Source organism: Leopardus geoffroyi, chromosome X, assembly GCF_018350155.1.
Source record: "Leopardus geoffroyi isolate Oge1 chromosome X, O.geoffroyi_Oge1_pat1.0, whole genome shotgun sequence".
In the NCBI taxonomy this organism is placed as follows: Eukaryota; Metazoa; Chordata; class Mammalia; order Carnivora; family Felidae; genus Leopardus; species Leopardus geoffroyi.
The window spans coordinates 82,285,024-82,306,471 of record NC_059343.1 but is presented as its reverse complement, the minus strand read 5'-3'; the positions used below and the strand labels follow the sequence as shown (position 1 = coordinate 82,306,471).

The 21,448-nt window shown below is 40.4% G+C and overlaps 3 protein-coding genes across 6 annotated transcripts; 1 reads left to right on the top strand and 2 right to left on the bottom strand.

Annotated features, from left to right (window-relative positions):
* Window positions 1-789: 789 nt before the first annotated feature.
* On the bottom strand, window positions 790-6,535 carry HNRNPH2 (heterogeneous nuclear ribonucleoprotein H2). 3 transcript variants are annotated; one of them, XM_045471312.1, is made up of 3 exons: window positions 6,371-6,481; window positions 3,488-3,557; window positions 790-3,009 (listed from the first exon to the last, which is right to left on the bottom strand). In XM_045471312.1, exon 3 carries the CDS (start codon window positions 2,954-2,956, stop codon window positions 1,607-1,609), a length of 1,350 nt encoding a protein of 449 aa, XP_045327268.1. In that variant the 5' UTR covers window positions 2,957-3,009; window positions 3,488-3,557; window positions 6,371-6,481; the 3' UTR covers window positions 790-1,606. The 3 variants fall into 3 exon arrangements, with proteins under 3 accessions (XP_045327268.1, XP_045327266.1, XP_045327267.1); XM_045471310.1 differs by lacking the exon at window positions 3,488-3,557 and having other exon boundaries at window positions 6,371-6,535; XM_045471311.1 differs by lacking the exon at window positions 3,488-3,557 and having other exon boundaries at window positions 6,383-6,502.
* A 135-nt stretch (window positions 6,536-6,670) lies between these two features.
* GLA (galactosidase alpha) lies at window positions 6,671-14,640 on the top strand. 2 transcript variants are annotated; one of them, XM_045471314.1, is made up of 7 exons: window positions 6,675-6,976; window positions 9,468-9,642; window positions 10,682-10,859; window positions 11,459-11,550; window positions 13,039-13,200; window positions 13,409-13,606; window positions 14,247-14,640. In XM_045471314.1, exons 1-7 carry the CDS (start codon window positions 6,783-6,785, stop codon window positions 14,508-14,510), a joined length of 1,263 nt encoding a protein of 420 aa, XP_045327270.1. In that variant the 5' UTR covers window positions 6,675-6,782; the 3' UTR covers window positions 14,511-14,640. The 2 variants fall into 2 exon arrangements, with proteins under 2 accessions (XP_045327271.1, XP_045327270.1); XM_045471315.1 differs by lacking the exon at window positions 13,409-13,606 and having other exon boundaries at window positions 6,671-6,976.
* A 1,505-nt stretch (window positions 14,641-16,145) lies between these two features.
* Window positions 16,146-18,600, bottom strand: LOC123594547 (60S ribosomal protein L36a-like). Its single transcript, XM_045471316.1, has 5 exons — window positions 18,490-18,600; window positions 17,974-18,079; window positions 17,698-17,765; window positions 16,500-16,622; window positions 16,146-16,218 (listed from the first exon to the last, which is right to left on the bottom strand). The coding sequence occupies exons 1-5, from the start codon at window positions 18,598-18,600 to the stop codon at window positions 16,198-16,200; spliced, it is 429 nt and encodes a 142-aa protein (XP_045327272.1). The 3' UTR covers window positions 16,146-16,197.
* Between the last annotated feature and the right edge of the window lie 2,848 nt (window positions 18,601-21,448).

Below are 21,448 nucleotides of genomic sequence, written 5' to 3'. Positions count from 1 at the left end.
TAGATTCCAGAGTAGCTCCATAGTCCTGTGGACATGGAGGTGAGACGTTTAAAAACAAACAGAAAAATACTCCACCCCAAAAGTAATTAAATAGAAATTAAAATAGCAATGAGAGGGACACCTGGTTAAGCATCCAACTTCAACTCAGGTCTTGATCTCAGCTCAGGTCATGATCTCAATTCATGAGTTGGAACCCTGCATCAGGCTCTCAGCTGTCAGTGCAGACCCTGCTTCACCTCAGTCTCCCTCTGTCCCTCCCCTGCTTGCACTCTCTCGAAAATAAAACTTAAAAAAATAAAATAGCAACGGGATATCATTTTTCAACTAACAAATTAGCCAAGATCAATAACAATATGTATCATTGAGAAGTCTATGGGGTGAGGGGGACATACAGTCCTGGTACAAACACAAAGTACCATAATCTTTCTGATAATGCAAATCAAGCGCCTTAAAAATGTTTGTACCTTTGACTCAGCAATTCCACTTTTAGGAATATATCCTAGAAATAAATAATTTGTGATATATACAACAATGTATGTATAAAGATGCTAATGCAAGTTTATAAAAATTTAAAAATTAAAAACAATTTAAATTTCAAGTGCAGAAGACTTGAATAAAAGAAAATTTTCATATGATAAAGCATTAAAAAAATCAAGCTGGGAGCACCCTGCTGGCTCAGTCAGAGGCCATGTGACTCTTGATGTTGGGGCCGAGAGTTCGAGTCCCACTTTGGGTATAGAGACTACTTAAATAAATTTTCTTTAAAAAAAATCAAGCTGTACAAGATTATTTTTCCAGTTTTTAAAAGGAAGATTTATTTAACAAGTTTCACTTAGTACAATACATCTAATGGAAATCACAATACAAGGAAAGATTTAAATCAAAGCCTCAGAATCTCATACAAACGACATGACCAAACTCCTAAAGTATTGGTATTACATCTCAAAATTGTCCCAGATCTTAAAAAAAAAAAAAAGTAAAAGTGTACAGTCACGTGCCTTACAGCATATTAAACCAAAAAGCTAGAATTAACAAACATGCCAAATGTTTTCACTTTGAATCGTAGACACAGCTCCTATATTTGAGTTTTACAGAAAAGCATGTTTCTCAACATGCATCCAAAGTTTTCAGTGTATTGTGGTATAAGAGCAACATTTAACATAAGTGAAACTGCTTTAACCTAAATACGCTTACTGCTTAGGTACACTCCTACAACATAACTAACTTGAGGAAAGCTGAAAGTTGTTTTAACAGTTATGGTCAATACTGAACGCTGTTATTACATCCTAAGTGAATGCTTCAGTGTTCAAAATTACTGAGCTTGAAGTTTTAAAACCTTGACTTCCACTTTACAGTAAGCATGAATCACAAGCCTGTAATGCGAAACTGTTAAACTTAATTTTTGTTTTCTTTAAAAAAAGGAAAGAAAGAAAGAAAGAAAGAAAGAAAGAAAGAAAGAAAAAGAAGTTGTCCAAGAGTGATCAGAATCAATGATATTTCCCAATTACCAATCACACTGGATAGGCTAGACATCCCTCCCATTCTACAACTCCCATAAATGCACAGCTTTTATTTCTGTAACAGCTGTTTAGTGTTCCTTCTTTACTTAAGCAAGGTTTGACTGATAGTCACTGGAGTTTTCCTGCAGAACTTGGTCGTATCCACTCATACTGCTCTGACCACCATAACCACCTCCATAGCCACCACTTAGCTGCTGGCTAGTAGGACCCCCATAACTAGACTGGTTGGATAAGCCCATCCCTCCCATCATTTGACTACCATAAGCACCACCACTTGCCCCTGCTGTAGAATTCAAAAAGAGTTCTACATAGCTGTGATCATAAGCACCCCCACTCGTTCCTGCAGTAGAATTCAAGAAGAGCTCCACATATCTGTGTTGCATATTAGCTTTGTCTTTTGCCATAGCTGCCACAGCATCTTCATGAGTAGCAAATTCAACATCTGCCTCACCAGTAACTCGGCCATCAGGTCCAATTTCAATGTGCACTCTCATGGGGTTAAGAGGTGAGAAAAAATTGTAAATATCATTCTCAGTGGCTCTGTAAGGTAATCCCCTCATGTGTACACAGTGCCCTGTGGTACTCTGGAAACTGGACCCACCGTCTCCATATCTATGATCAGACATTCCTGAAAAACAGTAATTGAGGTCTCTTCCAAACCTATCGGACCCAAAGCCATATCCATCATTATAGCCACCATAGTCATCATAGCCTCCATACCCTCCACCATAGGCACCACGTCTCATCCTTTCAAACCCAGCCCCTCTGCCAATGCTATTATACCCTCTGCCAGCCCCTGGCCTATCATAGGGACCTGGCCGCTGCATAGCCATGAGCTTTCGAGGGGGATCATAGTGGGTTCGGACTTCAGCTCTGCTACTCTTGAAGATTTCAATGTACCTGTGCCCTATTCTTTCCTTGTGTTTCTTTAAGGCCTTTTCAGCTATCTCCTGTGAAGCAAACTGCACAAAGGCCTCCCCTGTGCTCCTCCCCTGAAAGTCCACTGGCAGTGTCATCCCATTTGGCACAATTTCCAACCCTGAAAAGAACTGAACAATCTCTTCCTTGCTACAGCCAAATGGGAGTCCTCTAAGCCGGACGAAGCCATCGTTGGCAGTATCAGGACTATTTGGACCTGTATGCTTCAACACCCAATCCATTTCAACACTGTTGGACTTGAATACTTCAACATATCTGTGTCCCATGGTTTCTCTGTCCTTCTTCAAAGCCAATTTCACTTCATCTTCGGATTCAAGTTCGACAAATGCTTCACCACTTGGTCTGCCTTCTCTGGTGTAGATGAAACGAATACCTGATGTGCCATTTTGGATTTTACAATCAGAGAAGAAGCGCATCACTTCATCAGCTGAGCAGGACCAGGGTAGGCCCCTGACCTTCACCACGAACCCCTCCCTGCCTTCCGTGCTCAGCATCATGGTGACTGTTGGGCTCTTGGTGGCAAGCTTGGCTCACTATGATTTTGATGTAGCTGAAAAAAATTAGAAGACTATTGTCATGGAAAAATGTTCACAATACAAGTAGGAAAAAAGCAAACTAATATAAAACTCAATTACACTGATTTTTTTCCAAAACATTTGTATAAATAATAAGACCGCACCAAATTTTTAATTCATTCATCCAACCGTTATTTACTCAATACCTATTTATTTGTTAGATACCATTAATAGTGGTTATTTCTGGGCAGTAGGATTATGGGAACTTTTTATTTAAAGGACTGTTTTCTTTGGACATTTCTGTATGTTCTAAGTTTTCTATATTCAGCATATATTAACATCATAGTCAGAAAATGAAAGGCGTAAAAAATTAACAGCAACAATATCACTGGAAGATATGAACAAATACAAGATGGCTATACCCGATTACATAAAAATGAAAAACTTAATTACATCAAAGGTAAAATAAAACAGAATTAAAAGACAAACAATACACTTTGAGAAGATACTTACACCAATACATGAATATCCTTATTATATAAAGAATTCATGCCAATTAATAAAATCAGGGATATATTAAAGCCTAAGAGATAAATGGAAAAAAAGACATTATGGGTAGTTCATACATTCATTTTATATTTTTCAGTTGCCAACTCCAGTACTTGGCTTCAGGATACAAAAGTCAGTAAGCCCAGAAAGGATTTATGGTCTAGGAGCATTATACATCTTTACTAAAGACAAAAGTGCAAATAAACATTATCCTTGCTATGACAGAATCCTGTTCAGAGTAAAAAGATACACAAAGCAGGGACACTTGGTCAATTCTAACAGCACAGAATTGTTAAATAAAACAGACTAACCAGTTCATGGATCCATAAGTGAATTTTAAAAGTTACGATGGAGCATAAAATAGGATGAGGCCAGGCAAGACATTAAGGCTGGAAGGTAGAAATCATATCTTAAAGGCCTTATGTGATGGACAAATGAGAAAGGCCTTCAAAAGGTTTTAAACAGGGAGTGACGTCATCAAAGCCCTTTCAAACAGATCACGCTGGCAACAGTGTGGAACTCAAACAGAGGGGGGTTGGGGTGACACTAGCAAGATCAGTTAGAATCCCAGTCTCTTCGAGGCATAAGGGATTCACCTAATGCAATAGCACTTTTAAAAAAGAAAGGAAAGAGGTGATCTATGCATTCAAAGCAGTGGACTCTGCAGGACTTGATAACAGATTAAATACAGGGAGAATACAGATGTGAGGATACAGAGGAGTTATTTGGGAAATGTTCAAATCTCACCAATCATCAGAAATGCAAGTTAAAACCAGAATTAATCAACATTTTTCACCCACTAAGACAGTGAAAATTAAACAGGATAAGTCAATGCTAATATTCAGGGTCTGCAAACACTCCTAAGGAGTGAAAAGTATACACAGTATTTCTGGAAAGCAACTTGTAAACATGTATCATGCCTTTTGATATAGTAAATCCACTTCAGAGTATGTGCCCTAAAGAGATGATCTGAAGTTTCAGACAAAGATTTATGGAGCTACGTATTCTTCGAAAGGTACTTTATTAAGAAAGACTATTACTTAATTTTAAAATTATACAAATATTTAATAACATGAGGAACTATATATGCTATAATCTTAAACCAAGATCACAGCTGCTTTATAATCTCAACTATGTAAAAAAACATGTATGTTCATATATCCTTTGACCCTGCTAAAATTCCTTCCAGGAACCTGGTCAACAGAAATACTCACAAATGTTCACTGCAGCACTGTTAGTAATGGCAGAAAATTAGAAACCTAACTATTCATCAATAGGGGAATGGCTGAATGAATTACAGTATATACTTTATCCTTAAAATGGAATCCTACGCAGCTATTAAGAAAAAACAGCTTCTGACCTAGATTTCCAAAATGTATTAAAGAATATGCATAGTATGATCCTATTTTAAAATATAAGTATGCAGGTATATACGTATGTAAATGCATAGAAAATCTGAAAGCATAGAATACAAATCTGTTTTTTGAGAAAACAGGAACTGGAGGTTACAGTGAAGTAGTTTTTCACTTTTTTACCCAATTTACTTCTATATAGTTTTAATTTTTAAAAATCACTGTAACTGGAACAAAAAGTGTTAGAAAAAAATATATGCATGGGGAATATGTCAAATGTTAATAGTGATTGCTCTCAGTGGCAGGCTTATGGCTTTTTCAATGTTATTTTTTCAATCTCTTGTGCATTCTTAGTTTTCTGTGGAGAGTAATTTTATTTTAGCAAAAAAAATAAATTTAAATGTTTGCTTTTCTGGGATTTGCTCTATAGCAATATTATAAAATTTTCTAATTTTGTATATGTGCATGGCTTATCTGACATGGTCTGGAAACACTGGGCCTCTTGGAAAGAAAGTACAAAGTGTAATAACTGCCATAAAACTACACTGAAGATTCAACAAACATTTACTAGTTGCCTGTCATAGGCCTGGCACACTGCATCTGCAAATAACACTCTCCCTATAAGCCATCTTCAGGTTTGAGTGACATATTTATGCACTGGTTTTCTGCATGCCTTATCTCTTGGTTGTACAATCCCATTTCATGTCCCTGCAGCACTCTAGACATTAATATCCCTCTGTATATGCCACTCTGTAGTGGCAGGGAGATTCCGCTTCATTACTGTATCTCCTGGGAAGGCCACCAGGACTCTGCTGCTGAAGTAGGAACCAGGATTCCATTTGTGGGTTAAGAAATTGTGTATTTATATGCGTGTTATACACATACTTTTTATACACCCGAATGCTGAGTAGTTATTTCCTGGTGATGAATTACTTGTGTTTTTTTAAATTTATAGTATACTCTTATTTTCAGAACGTCCAAAACTCAACATGTAGATTGTTGTTATAAGTAGAAAAACAAACGTTATTTAAATATTCAATACAGTAAAAACATTTATTGGGCGCCTCTGTAAGGCATGCAGCATTTGCCTAGGTGTGACTCTACAGATATAATTCACTTGGTGCCTCCCTCTACAGACAATCAGTGGGGACTGAGTGCCTGAATGGATGGACCAGCACTCCGGCCACTGGTCTGAATATTTGTTTTTCTTAATCCAGGGACATGGTTTTCAAGCGTTTTCACCTTACGGTTTCTCGTAAGGGTCCCCTGAGACCCGCCCAGACAGATATACAAAAACACATACAGTCACGAACGTCCACCATTTCCCCACCAGGCGCAGCAAAGGCGGCTTCCCGGCACTGAGAAGGGGGGAGGGGGGAGGGGGGAGCGGGGGAGGGGAAAGCAGGGAACGAAAAAGGCGGAGGTGGCCCGCGGATCCTGCTTTGGTCTTCATCATCACCACCCTCGGGTCCCCAGTTCCCACCTACACACCAACCTCTAACGATACCGGATAATTTTCCTCCTTCTTCCCTCAAACGGCTATAGCGAGACGGTAGACGACGACCAGAACTACTTCTGCTCACGTAAGCGAGTGATCACGTGATCACCTACGTCATGTGAGATCTCGGTCACGTGAGCAACTCTCGGCTTAAACTCGGGATCTCTAAAGTGCCGCACTTCCTTCCGGTATGGAAATGGGGCGGGCCAATATCAAGAAACGAAGAGTGTGACTGGTTGTGGTGTGTCTTACGTGACTGATCATTGGTCCGCCTCTGGGGATAACCGTCCCAGTTGCCTGAGAAACAATAACGTCATTATTTAATAACTCACAGGTGATTGGTCCGCCCCTAAAGTTAAGCTTAAAAACCCAGGTTACCGATGTAAATTTGTACTGCATTACAGTGGCAATGAAGCTGGAGAACAGAATTCAGCAGCCGGGCTTCCTGCTGGCGCTTCGCTTCCTGGCCCTGGTTCTCTGGAGCTTCCCTGGGGCCAGGGCCCTGGACAATGGCTTGGCGATGACCCCTACCATGGGCTGGCTGCACTGGGAGCGCTTCATGTGCAATGTTGATTGCCAAGAAGAGCCAGATTCTTGTATCAGGTATCAGAGATATTGAGCACCCACTTGCGTTCGCCTTTCAATGTGTTTGTCTCTTTGGCGAGATAGAGGGAACATCTGAGCCCGAGTGAGAGTTCCCTTACTGCTGCTGCGTTGTTGTTGTTGTTGTTGTTGTTGTTGTTGTTGTTGTTGTTGTTGTTGTCGTCGTTGTTGTCGTCGTCTCCAGCAAGCTTCCCTGGATGGAAACTAGCCCTAAACTTTTGCTGCGTGACCCCTCCTGTGGTGGGAGTCTGGTCAGCAGCCCCTGCTTCTCGTGTCTCTGTGCCTCATCACCCAACTGGGGACTTTATCCATTCACCATCCAGTTCTGTTCAGATCCTTCTTGTGAACTGCAGCTCTGCCTCTGCCAGGTACTAGTAGTGAGCACAGCTGGGGCGAGTAGGCGAGACAGAGGACTAACACGTGCAACTTCTCCTTTTTTGGGTCAGGATTTCCTTGGCTGTAACTGGAGGGAATTTAGAGGAACCGTGGAGTCACGGATCTCCTCCCTCCCTCGCCCTAGAATGTGGGATCCAGCTGGGAGGTTGACCTGGAGGAACTTTATAAAGGTTTCCCCCACTATCCGAAAGTAACGTGTTCTGTAAGCCGAAATGGCTTAATGAAGCAATTACCATTAATTTATATGGAAAAATTTTTGAGCGTTCCCAAACCCAAAAAATAACCTCTATTGGCTTTGATGCACAAAATAAATGGAGATAAATCACAGATGCTCACACAGTTCAAAGCCATGGTGGCTTAATGCTGAGATGCTGAATGCAGTTACCATCATATATTTCTTTTTGTCTTTTCCTTTTTTTCCAAGTAGTGATTGTCTTATTTTTACATGATAATAAAACTAATGCATAATCATTGCAAAAAATGTACATAGTAGAGTATAATGAAAATAAAGTTTTCCTGGCACAGAATAAGCGCTTCACAAATGCAAACTGTATGTATGTACGATGATTTATTTAAGCAATCTCCTGTTGATATCTATTCAGGCTCTTCAATTTTTTTTTATTGTTGTGAAGCTGTGTTAACCATTCCTGTACATCATATGATTCTTTTCTTAGAAGTGTAATTACTGGACCCAAATGTATGCCCATTTTGTTATGTACTAAACTGTCCTCCCCAGAAGTTAACAAATGCACATTCCCAAGAACAGTGTATGATGAATGCCTGTTTCCCCACACTGTGGCCAACACTCCATTTTTCTGATTCTTTTAAAACATTGCCAATCGTTTTTATTTCCATTTATTATTTTTAATTGAAATATTTTGGGTTTGGCTTTGGGGTTTTGTGTGTGTGTGGTCTGTCAATACATTATGAATAATGTGGTGGTTCTGGCTTAGGTTGGTTTTGCTATGAATGTATCAAACATCAATTTTTTCTTTTATTATTTCTGGCTCTGGTATCATGCTGAGAAAGTCTTTACCTACCTGGAGATAATAGGAGTCACCTACATTTTCTAGTAGTATTTTTTATGGATTTTTAAAATATTTAAATCTTTAATCCATCTGGACTTTATTTTACTATAAGGAATGCCACATTTAATACGTACTAAATTCCATGGTACCAAATGGCTGGAAGGATCTTCTTCTGAACTTTGTCTTTAATTCCATTGGCTTGTGTATTCTAATGCTACTGGTATATTGCAGCTTCATTTATCTTTTGTAGAATGTTTACGTGTTTAATCTCTTAGGTGAACTTTTGGATCATGTTGCCAAGTTCCTTAAAAACTCCTTTTGGGGTTTGTTCAGAGTTTATTCAATGTATAAAGGTGTGTTTTAAAGTTGAGTTTTCTTATCCCAGAGCAAAATAACATCTCTCCACTTAAGTCATTTGGGAACATCATAGTTTTATTCATATGGATCCTGCACATGTGTTAATTTTATCTCTAGGTATTTTAGGTTTTTCTGTTTTTTGTTTTGTTTTTTTTTTTTTTTTTGGTTGGTCTTGTGAACGGTATCTTTTTCTCCAAATAGGTTATTGTTAATATCTAAGAAAGCTGTTGATTATATTAACTTTGTAGTTTCTTACTTTACTGAACCTTCTTCTTAGTTCTAAATGTTTGGTTTTTTTTCCTTTTTTGAGAGAGAGAGAAAGATCCAGCAGGGAGGGGCAGAGAGAGAGGGAGAGAGAGAATCCCTAGCACACTCTGCTTCATGTTTGTCAGCAAAGAGCCCAGCATGGGGCTTGAACTCATGAACTGTGAGATCATGACCTGAGCCGGAGGCTTAACCTGAGCCATCCACACGCCCCTTTTCTTAATTCTAATAGCCTTTTCAATGTCATGTATTTCTCATTCCTAATTGTTTGAGGTTCTTGGGTGGAAGTACTTGGGCGGCGAGGAGGAAAGAAGCACAGTCCATTTTACCTTGCACTGAGTGTAATTACTACTGAACTATTACTGGGTTGAAAAAAATTGCAAAACCCTAAGATGACTAATCATTTGTTTAATGAATTTCAATGATTCTTGGCATTTCTTTTTCAGCGAGAAGCTCTTCATGCAGATGGCAGAACTCATGGACTCAGATGGGTGGAAGGATGTAGGTTATGAGTACCTCTGTATTGATGACTGTTGGATGGCTCCCAAAAGAGATTCAAAAGGCAGACTTCAGGCAGATCCTAAACGCTTTCCTGGTGGGATTCAAGGCCTTGCTAATTATGTGAGTTTATAGATAATTCTTTCATTAAAGAGACCCAAAGCACTTCTGTACTGAAACTTGTTCACAAAGACTTAGAAGGTAAAATAGCTGCCATCATGTGAATATCAAATTGTAAGACTTATCAGGTGGAATTTTCATTCCATCAGCAGATCCTTGTTTTGCAATAGCTCTTGAGGCCTATCTTGAAGAAGTTCTCTTTTTGCCAAAACCACTGAATTCTCTTAGAGGAAAAAAGGAACTTGGCTCTTGACATGTGTGCATATATTTCCATGTTAAGCTTTGCGGAGCTATTGCAATTGTACTACAAACTAGAATTTTATAAGATAGAAGGACTATATTCTGAAAATTAAGGTGTAATAGAGTTGGACAACAGTTAAAGGCAATGAAGATAGATTTATTCAGTACTATTGTAATAGTCGAACTCAATTCCTAATACAACAAAGATTGTAATAGTCAAGCTCAATTCCTAATACAACAAAGACAAGTGGGGTTTTATAGTCCGTGAGCAGACTTGAAAGTGTCAGTGGAAGGAAAATTACCAAGAGGAGACATCAAGGGCAAGAGGATTCATGCTAAAGGCAGGCCAAGAACTTAGATATCAGGGGTGGGGGATGAGGAACTTTATCAGATATCAAGGGTAGGGGAATGACTTAGCAGAATTCTTGCTGAAACAACATGAGGCCTACTTGAGAAGAGGGCACAGAGGAACCTAAGGTATGGTCATGGTGAGAGACTTTGTCCAGATAATTGTATCATTGCCCTGGAAAGGTAACTTTTAGGATCCCATCAGAGAGAGAGATTAAAGTGACTGATAGCTTTCCCTTTAGTTCTACGTTATAGCTTACATATATAGTTTGAACTCAGCAGAATTGGAGACTTTGTCTCCCAACTAACTCACCTGGATAATTTTGGAGGCTTGTAAAAAAAAAAAAGTCCCTGATACATAGTGATGTATACTTGTCTCTGCCCCCAGCCTGGAGTGATTCTCTCTGCTTCATAATTGCCCTTCTACTGTGGTGATCCTTTTCTCTCATTTCAGGTCCATAGCAAAGGACTGAAGCTCGGAATTTATGCAGATGTTGGAAATAAAACCTGTGCAGGCTTTCCTGGGAGTTTTGGATACTATGACATTGATGCCCAGACCTTTGCTGACTGGGGAGTAGATCTGCTAAAATTTGATGGTTGTCACTGTGACAGCATGGAACATTTGGAAAATGGTATGTTTCATTAAAGAGATTTAGCCATGAGCAAAGGGAGGAACTTGGAGGCCAGGGTAACTGGAACATCCAAAGAGCTAATCTTCACATTTTAAATGCCCTATCACAATACTGGAAACAATTATTCTTAATGTGCCAGAGCTCCTACCTCTTCTCTTATTTCAGTTTGTCCATGCATTCATTCATGCATGTGTGTAAAATCCATGCATGCCTAATCATGGCTAATATTGTGCAAATTTCATTCAAGAGGGCTCTGAGTTCGTTACAAATATAATTGTAACTCTGCATAACATCACTTGGGGGAAAGCATCCAGAATTGTCCGTCACAGAGAAGAACATCTTCATTCCCACCTTTCCTTAGTATATGCACCATCCCACACTACCTCCTCAACAATCCCAGCAGTCCGGGAGGTACTAAGCACAATTTTAAGCACAGAGCAGCCACATGTCTCTGCTGCTAGTTTAAAATATAACCACAGACATTCCAGGCAGCCTCTTTTTATTTATTTTTTTTCAGGCAGTCCCCTTTTAAAAAGTAACACCGTGCCAGCTGGAAATTCCCTTCATTCCCTTATTTTACCCGTTGTTTTCTCATACAGGTTATAAGCACATGTCCTTGGCCCTGAACAGGACTGGCAGAAGCATTGTGTATTCCTGTGAGTGGCCCCTTTATATGTGGCCTTTTCGTAAGGTGAGCTAGTGAGCCCAGAATCCAATAGAGCCTTGCCGATAGATTTTCAGAACTTGAGAACAAAGGAGAGAAAGGGTCTCCTTCAAAGTCCAACCTTACTTAACAGTCTTATCCTACCATCTCTCTCAGGATCCACCACTTCTCACCATCTCTACTGCTGTAATTGGAGTCTAAGCTACCATTACCTAGGAAATCAGTCATCTTTGATTCTTCCCATTGCCTCACAGTTCACACCTGTCCACCAGTAATCCTATCAGTACTGTCTATAAAATTCATCCTGAATCAGCCCACTTCTTTCTATCTCTCTTGCATCCACCCTGGTCCTCCAAGCCACCATCATCTCTACCCAGACTGCATCATCAGCCGGATCTACTTCCACTGTCCTCCTACTCCTATCCATTTTCCAAGGAGCACCACAGTGATCTTGTTAAAATGTAAATCATACCACTCCCCTGCTTAAAACCCTTAACTGGCTTCCCATTGCATTTGGAATAAAATCAGACTTTATTGATCTGGCCCTAGCCTGTCTCCAACCTCCCATCAGTCTTTCCATGACTGCACTGGGCTTTTGTCCTGTCCCTCAAACACCCAACCCTACTCCTGCCTCAGAGACTCTACACTTGAATTTTGCTTTCTGCTTGATACATTCTTTCTCCAAGATTTTTAAATTGCTGGCTCCTTCTTAACATTGAAGTCTCAAACCAAATGGCACATATTCAGACACCTCTTCTCTACTCTAAAATAGCCCTCTATCCATTTATTCTTTATCACACTGATCTGTGAATTTCCTTCTAAGAGCTTAGCACTATATGGAATTATTTGTTGACTGGTTTATTGTCTGTCTTCCCCACTAGAATGTAAGCTCCAGGAGGGCAGGGACCTTGTCTGACTTTATCACTGTATCCCTAGTTCATGGTAAGTGTTGAATAATTACAGAATGAATCCCTGTTATTTTCTTCTAATCCTGCAAAATACTCTCTCACCTCTTTTTAACACTGTAAACCTGATATTCTACCTCCCTATCTACAAACTTTTATTCATTCCTTTAACAAATTATATGCCTAGGATTCAGATTGCCTAATCCTGAGCTTGTATGTCCTATGTAATTTTTCAGCTTTTTACTTATAAAGATTTTAGTTACTTCTGATGACAAAGGGATGCATTTCCATTTTAGGAAAGTGTGAAAATACAGTAAGTTGTGAAAAAAAATTAAAAGCTTTCCATAATCCCAATATTTAGTTACTATTTGGTATATTTCCAGTATAAACAGTGTTAAAGCCATTTTAAGTAGGGATTTTAAGTTATATGTCCTGTTTCTGAAGCAAATTTCTTACAATAAAATTCCATTATTATAGGGATTTAGCTCTCCTCATAGAGACCTTTAATCTGTAAACTAAAGAACACTACAGGTGCCTCCTTTAAACTTGACTATTTTCATCTTGCAACAATGTTAGTAGAAGTAAACAGAAGAGTTGTTTGTTTCCATAGCCCAATTACACAGAAATCCGACAGTACTGCAATCACTGGAGAAATTTTGATGATGTTTATGATTCTTGGCAAAGTATAAAGAATATCTTATACTGGACATCTTCTAACCAGAAGAGAATTATCGATGTCGCAGGACCAGGGGGTTGGAATGACCCAGATATGGTAAGAATCTGAGCCCTCCTTGTTCAAGCCCCTGCAGTGGGCCTGTTTGCCTACTTGACTTTCAAGGTAAATCAGAAGGGAAAATTCCTGGAAGCAGGCCTTACCTGAGAGTACTACTCAGAGCAGGGTGCCATTGAAAGTGGCATCTCTGTGTCTAGGCGACTAAGACTGTTTCATTTTCTTAAATTCTTGTTCTTCTTTGTCCCAGTTAGTGATCGGTAACTTTGGCCTTAGCTGGGATCAGCAGGTAACTCAGATGGCCCTGTGGGCTATCATGGCAGCTCCATTACTCATGTCCAATGACCTCCGACACATCAGCCCTCAGGCCAAAGCCCTCCTTCAGGATAAGGATGTAATTGCCATCAATCAAGACCCCTTAGGCAAGCAGGGGTACCGGCTTAGAAAGGTACAGTAAATAATGTTCTATGGGAGAAAACCCGAATTGGCCAGGATCATATTCTCTTGCCTTCTAGTTTACAGTTCATCCAAATGTTTGTGTTTATTTTTTTTTTTTCAACGTTTATTTATTTTTGGGACAGAGAGAGACAGAGCATGAACGGGGGAGGGGCAGAGAGAGAGGGAGACACAGAATCGGAAACAGGCTCCAGGCTCTGAGCCATCAGCCCAGAGCCCGACGCGGGGCTCGAACTCACAGACCGCGAGATCGTGACCTGGCTGAAGTCGGACGCTTAACCGACTGCGCCACCCAGGCGCCCCAAATGTTTGTGTTTAAAGATGGAATGGCTTTATGCCTAAGAACCATGTCTGTCCTGGGCCTAAATATGTTACATAAGAGGATGTGCACTGATCTTTTGAGCATATTTGCTTTTAATCTTCATATTATAATCAGCAATGAGGCTCCTTTTTTTTTTTTTTTTTTTTTTTTTTGCTAACCATTACTTTATTTCCAAAACACACTGTAGGATTTTAAGTTTTTCTAGAAGTGCTCAATAGTTCTGACAATAATACTGAATGCCACTACTAACAAGGCAGCTTACTGCTAGGTGCCAAGCTTATCACACCTAATTTCTTGGCTTACTTTTCAGGAAGACAACATTGAGGTGTGGGAACGCCCACTATCAGATTTAGCTTGGGCTGTGGCAATGGTAAACCTGCAGGAGATCGGTGGACCTCGTTTCTATACCATCTCTATTGCTTCCCTGGGACAAGGGATGGCCTGTATTCCTGACTGCATAATCACACAGCTCCTGCCTGTGAAGAGAAAACTTGGGTTTTATCAGTGGACTTCAGATTTAAAAATTCAGATAAATCCCACAGGCACGGTTTTACTTCGGCTGGCAGCAAATTAGACCACATTACAAAGCTTTCTTTTAAATGTGTATCTTGTTGCCAAAGGGACTACCCCATTGGTGTCTCCTTTTTCTTCCATTCCCACTTCGGCCATCATTTCCTTCAATAAAATTTTCCACAGTGGAGTTTTTTAAGAACTTCCAAATGTATCTTTAGAGAACATTTTGTGAAAAAGCTTTTGAACAAATGTTAATAGATGAGAAATAATAGCTGTAATTTATTGGGCACACTCTATTTGCCAGGCACTCTTCTAGATGCATTAAAGTATATGGACTCATTTTAATCCTCACCAACAACCCTGAGGCAGGTACTTATCCACTATAAACTTAAGCCAGGATTTCGGCCCAGACTTTTAACTCTTGCACTACTACGTACTGAGTTGCTTGGAATAATTTTGTCAAGAAACACCCACCACTTAGGTTTCCAAATCCCAAGGTGGTTTGCAGTCTAGATCCAACAAATGCATATGACTTACTTTCGCCAGCAATAGTTGATACATTGTGACCTAAAGTACCAGGCCTTTGGCCAGAACACCCTCCCCCCTTTAAGTCACCTCCTCTAAAGAATGTGATGAGGCAATGACCTTCAGACTGGGGTATGTGGGAGTGAATCATTTGAAAGGAATTTCCAGACATTACAATTCCCTCCCTTTCCTATAGTTCATTTGCCTGAGTACCAAACCTTAAAGCTTCCAGCCAGCCTCACCACCTCCCCTTTTACAATCCCCCTTCTCCAACATGACCAAAGGCATGCAGCTCACCCATCCTAATGCACAACAGCACAAAACTAGCAGGGTACAAAAGGCCCACAAAGTACATGTTAATTCCTTTGCCTGTCAGGTGATTACCAATCATTTTCAATAAAACTGGAGGAATAATCATCAGTTGCTAAAACTGGCAAGCCCAGGCTTCCTCACTCATGGAAACAAAGTAATCTGTAAGAAAACTCCATCTCATTGAGATGTACTTAGTTACCAAAATATATTGCTTATATACTTTGTCTCCAGTTTGCTACACAAGTATGAAAAGCTTAATATCAGGAAAAATCAAGTATACAATAGTATACAAAAAGGAAAAGAATGTAAAACTTACAACTATTAGACATCTTTAATTGACAGATACCTCTTTTACATTCCACTGAGCAGCTCAATTCACTAGAAACTTTATCTTCTGCAGTGGTTTGTACATGAGAATTTAGGTCTACTTCAAAATTTGACAGGGCACATCAAAATGTTGAGAGTAAGTCTGAGGACACAATATAGTATACTATGCCAAAAAAACTGGGCCTAATTTCCTCATTAAATTATTGCAGTAGCAAGGGTATATGAGAATTTCACTCTTAGTAAACTTACATTCACTGTGTAATTGTTACTGATCTCACCATGTTAGTGAATGCAGATCTCTACTTATGTCCCATGGTAACCACTAACCTTTAACAGCAAACAGAATCCCATGAACCCCAAGTAATTGAGGTGAAAACTGAGAAATCATGTCTCATGTGAGTTCAACCAGTTTAGATTCAATCCAAAATGAGCACAGTACCCAAAAGAACCATCAACCATAAATTTCCCCACGAACGGAATTTTGTTGAGGGTGCTAGTTTATTTCATGCTCAAAAGACCAACTGCAACCAAATGAAGTGAACATAACTTCAAGATTTTATTGTCTTCATAACAAAATATGAAGCTTAGAACTGGATCACTTGGCCCTGTAATGGAACAGAAAATAAGTGAGTTTTTTTAATGTTGCAAAGAACCTTTACTCCAAGTACACCCTCTGTCCCTAAAGTGATCACCATCTTTTAAGTCACTTTTCATTATCCTTCTACTACTCATGCCAAAACCAACACCAAAAACCTCATACCTTCAGCTAATGGATCTAGGTATTTTAAGAGGATTGCCCAATTCTTGATTCCACAATCAGTAAGTGGGGAGAAATGTTCACCTCTTCCAGTAGAAAAGATTGCACCCTCCACCCATAATTATATACCTTTCTCTTCTTATCTCCTCCCAGTTCAAAATGCTTGCATCTCTTAATAGCCAGCATTCTCTTAGATCTGCAGTTGGGCTCAACACATTCAAGCCTCAGAACAATCTTCTTTGTGGTTTTAGCCTGGAAAAAATTAAGTCAAACCCTTCATAAATCACTAGAGAAAATCTTTCTTCAAAAATAGCACTGTTGGGTTAAGTACTACTTAAAGGAAAGCTTTTTCAAATGACAGAAATGGGTCAACCAAGTGCATGAAACTATGAAATAAACCCAACTTTCTCATTGAATAGGGCGAATAATTGTTAATCTATTAATTCTCTGGAGACTACATAAAACTATGTATACAATTTATGTGCATTCAGCTGTATCATTTAACTCAAGGTCCACTAATAAACTTTTTAAGCCTACTCCTATAACAAGAATCCTACTGCTACCAGTTCACAAAAAAGCCAAAACCTAGGCAGAATCTCCCCATCTAAAACAAATTAGCTGAATGTGAAAAGGCTATCAGGTATTCCTTTTACCACCTTGAGATCAAACCATTTACAGCACCTAAATGAATGCTAGTTATTCCTTGATATTTTCTGAAACTAGGCTGAATGAGCAAAGCACCAAAAGAAATGCTGTGTTCGTAAGAATGCTGTTCCAGGCACTGTGTACTTTAAGGGGTAGCCAATCACCTGGGGCAGAAAAGAAACTCATTTGGCCTGGATGAGAATGACAGAGAATTCAGACCAGTGGAAGGCCTAAATGACAATTTTAAAGAGCTTTACAAGTTCATGAGATAGGTAGCTGACTGCAGGCTTCTGAGCTGAAAAACAAAGTAAGCAAGTAATTCTTACTGCAAGCAAAGACTGAGGATTCACTAACGCATGACAGGAAACAGGGCAAAGGAAAGGATTTAGTGATGTACTCAAACTTCAGTTCTTAGGAAGGCAGGACACATTCATTTAACTTGATGTTTGCCTTTTCAGTAAGGGAAGGACAAAAAGAATAAAACACTGAGATGATACAGTATTGCAGACTAGGGTCAGCCCTGGGTTGCATTCCCAGCTCCACTGCCTACTGGACAGGTCACTGCAGGTTAACAGAGAACTTCACTGACACACACCTGTACTGGAGAAATGTGGGCCATAGAAAAATGCAATGTCTTTACCACAGTAGGTGGGCAGCATGTCAAACAGTAATTACTACTAACCTTTTTCCGGAAAATCGGCTTAGTTTGCCCACCATAGCCACTCTGCTTCCTGTCATAACGCCGCTTTCCTGGGAGAATAAAGTTATTTGTTATGGTATACCAAAGATAATCACAACTGCCACATGGTAAAGTCTTCTTTTCTTACAGGTTTTATCTTGGTTTTCCCAGCATAATTATCAATACTCAAATTAGGGGAGAGGGCGCACGGGACCGCTCATTTCTTATACTAGTATACGAATGATGCATTAAAACCAAATTACGTACAGACTGTCTTACCCTGGGCATAAAGAGAATCTTTGCCTTTCTTGTACTGTGTCACTTTGTGGGGTTGGTGCTTGCCACACTTCTTGCAGAAAGTCCGGCGGGTTTTAGGAACGTTCACCTAGTAAGCACACAGTTTAGAATGAGCAGGGTTATCAGATAAAATTGCACAATGCCTTGACCTACCCAGCCGAAGCTAAGACATCCCATGAGAGCTCGACTCTCAAGATTCCTCGCTAGCACACAACACTCGACTAGAAGGTGGTACAGCCGCAAGTGCTTCCAATACAGCGGCCTCCTGTGAGCCCCAAAGCCAGCACATTCCCTCCACCCCCACCTAACTACCTCTTTGATCCCATCGCTTCATTTCCTGGCCCCAAAGCCCAGTGCCTCCGGGGTCGACCCCAGCAACACTGGGTTTCTTTGGTACATCGAGTCCACGCGTGGGCCCAGAGCCATCCTGGGACGGCACCGTCAAAGGGTATGAGAAGATTAAACTGGATGTTACAGGCACCCTCCCCAAGGTCCTACCATGGCTGCGAGAAGGCTACCGGCACGGAAAGAGAGAGGCCAGGCCGGAAACGGAAGTATATAGGAGGTTTCTGGTCGCTCTTGCTCATGGGAGTTGGCGAGAATGACCATAGAGTCTAAGGCTCTGTGAGCACCGCCCCCTGGCGACTGAGATGACCTGCTTGGTAGCCGTGGGCGGGAGTTTAAGAAAGGGTTCGGCCGGAGGCGGATCCTGTCTTTGACTTCCTCCGGGTCTTCCCGCTTTGCAATGTTTCCTCACTTCATCACTTTCAGTGGACGCCGCTAGGTAGCAGCGTTAAATGAAGGAAGCAGTGCTCATTCTAGACCCTTGGGCTTCCCTGTCCCTATCTCCAAGAAAAGCAAGGACTAGGGCCAAATGGAACGGCCCTACTCACCCATGTGCCATTACTGTCCCACTTCAAGGACGCTGGGAACGTCTTTTGACAGTGAACTGCTGGTGGAGGGATTGGCTTGGAGGGAGCCAGTGCCCTATTTCATTTATCACATGGCTGGTCCATTCAACAAATGTTTATTGAATTCCTATTCTGTGTTGGGCACTCTTCTAGGAGAGTGACACAACAATCAAATAATCAAATACACTCTCATAAATATATAATTACAAAGTACTGTACTTTGCAAAAAAAAAAAAAAAAAAAAAAGTACCCGTTTGTTGAAGGAGCAAGCTGACTGCTGTTCTGAAGAGACAATGAAACTTTTCACTTACCGCAATAGCAATAAACAGGCAGAGATAGAAAGTATCCACCGCTCTTCCCTTCCTGTGTACCTGGCAGAAGGCGTGTGCTAGGTTTCAAGAGTCCAACAGAGGGGTGCCTGGGCCTGTTTCCGGCTGAGTGACTGAATCTGAGCCTGCTTCAGATTCTCTCTTTGCTCCTCCCCTGCTCGCTTGCTCTCAATCTCAAAAATAAATATTAAATTAAAAAAAGAGTCTAGCAGAGAAAGACTTCAGTGCACTGAGTATTTAAAATTGGATGGCTTGGGGCTCCTGAGTGGCTCAGTCGGTTGAACGGCCGACTTTGGCTCGGGTCATGATCTCGCGGTCCGTGAGTTTGAGCCCCGCGTCAGGCTCTGTGCTGACAGTTCAGAGCCTGGAGCCTGTTTCAGATTCTATGTCTCCCTCTCTCTGACCCTCCCCTGTTCATGCTCTGTCTCTCCTTGTCTCAAAAATAAATAAATGTTTAAATAAAATTAAAAAAAAATTAAAATAAAAAAATAAATAAATAAAATTGGATGGCTCAGGGGCGCCTGTGTGGCTCAGTCGGTTGAGCATCTGACTTCAGCTCAGGCCATGATCTCTTAGTCCGTGAGTTCAAGCACCGTGTCAGGCTTTGTGCTGACAGCTCGGAGCCTGGAGCCTACTCCAAATTCTGTGTCTCCCTCTCTCTCTGCCCCTCTCCCACTCATGCTCTGTCTGTGTGTGTGTGTGTATCAAAAATAAATTAAAAATTTTTAAAAATTTAAATTGAATGGCTCAGTCCATTAAGTCTCCAACTTAGGCTCATATCATGATCCCAGGTTGCGAGTTCAAGCCATGCATGGGGCTCTGTGCTGACAACATCGATCCTGCTTTGGGTTCTCTCTTTCTCTCTCTCTCTCTCTCTCTCTCCCCCTGCCCCTCCCCAGCTTGTGATTTCTCTTTCAAAAATAAATATTTTAAAAATTTAATAAAAAAGTTAGTTGATTGTTTCATAAAATTCTCACAGTAATTCTAAGAGGTAGGGAGTACTATTATTCCCATTTTACACATGGGAAAGTTGAGGCCATAAGCTATTCAAATAGTATATTCAACATTTTGCCCAATGTTAATAGTATTGAGTGGAGCCAGGATATAAACACAGGTGATCTGACTCCAGATTCTGGGTTTCTTTAACATTATACAATATGGCTGTTGTGGCCTCGTAATTATAATAGCTAACAATTATTGAGGACTTCTTATATACCAGGCATTTTCCTAAACACCTTATATACTACCTCTTGTAATCCTAACAATCCATATATTGTGTACTGTTATGAACATGTCACAGGTAAGGAAACTCAGGCACAATACAAGTGATTATTTTGTGGAGCTGAAATCTCAACCCAGGTAGTTCTAACACCACAGCCTTGCACCTAACCACAACATCACATGGGGGAAGCAGGGGCATCTGCAGGGTAGAGGATAATGAAGTGAGAGAATTGATCAGGGACTCTGAAAGGGGTACCAGTGACTAAGGGCTAAGGAACTATGAAAGCCTAGGATCTCATGCTTGCATAACTCTCCAGGAATACCCATGAGTCCAGAGTTGATTCTCTGATCATCCTCTTTTTGTTGGATGGTCTCTGGGAAGGAGACAATAAAAACATTACCACTACCTGCTACATTTCCTAAAACTTTCTTTGCCAAACAGCCAGCCCATAGTCTTGACATTTTCTTCTTCTCTTTGGGCTCCTAGGCAGTCTTACATTTGAAGAGTTTCTACAGGGTTTTGACATTAGTCAAATGGAAAAATGAAGACAATGAACATGGCCCCTGTTAGTCTAATCAACTTTAGTTCTTTCTATTACACCTTGTGTAACATGGCTTTGATTTTGATTTCCTTCACTAATCCTGGTCTCTGTTTTGGACATACTCCTGCTTAATTTTTCTTAAGACAAGGCACTCAGAACTCAACACAAGAGTCTAGATATGGCCTCACCTTGCGGAGTAGGTGACCTATTCACTTTCCTCTGTCTAGATATTTTACTTATACAAGGAAGCCTAATATGACCTTGGATTTTCTGGCAGCCATGTTACTGACCTGACATTTCTCTTGATCATTATCAGCAAAAACCTATGAACCATTTTCACAAATGCTACTGCAATCCCACTTTCACCTGGAGTCCTTTGAAGTTCAATTTGGTGCCCAATTATGGGACACATCCCTTAGCTTTGGTAAAATACACTTGGTTGAAGTTGGCTTAT

Excerpts from the sequence above, each read along its gene's own strand:
- GLA (XM_045471314.1), top strand. The coding sequence starts at position 6,783 with ATGAAGCTGGAGAACAGAATTCAGCAGCCGGGCTTCCTGCTGGCGCTT. Across the intron at positions 6,977-9,467 it reads GAGCCAGATTCTTGTATCAG|CGAGAAGCTCTTCATGCAGA; the intron begins GTATCAGAGATA and ends TTTCTTTTTCAG. Across the intron at positions 13,201-13,408 it reads GTTGGAATGACCCAGATATG|TTAGTGATCGGTAACTTTGG; the intron begins GTAAGAATCTGA and ends TCTTTGTCCCAG.
- LOC123594547 (XM_045471316.1), bottom strand. The coding sequence starts at position 18,600 with ATGGTCATTCTCGCCAACTCCCATGAGCAAGAGCGACCAGAAACCTCC. Across the intron at positions 18,080-18,489 it reads GTAGCCTTCTCGCAGCCATG|GTGAACGTTCCTAAAACCCG; the intron begins GTAGGACCTTGG and ends TGTGCTTACTAG. Across the intron at positions 17,766-17,973 it reads AGATTCTCTTTATGCCCAGG|GAAAGCGGCGTTATGACAGG; the intron begins GTAAGACAGTCT and ends TTATTCTCCCAG.
- HNRNPH2 (XM_045471310.1), bottom strand. The coding sequence starts at position 2,956 with ATGATGCTGAGCACGGAAGGCAGGGAGGGGTTCGTGGTGAAGGTCAGG.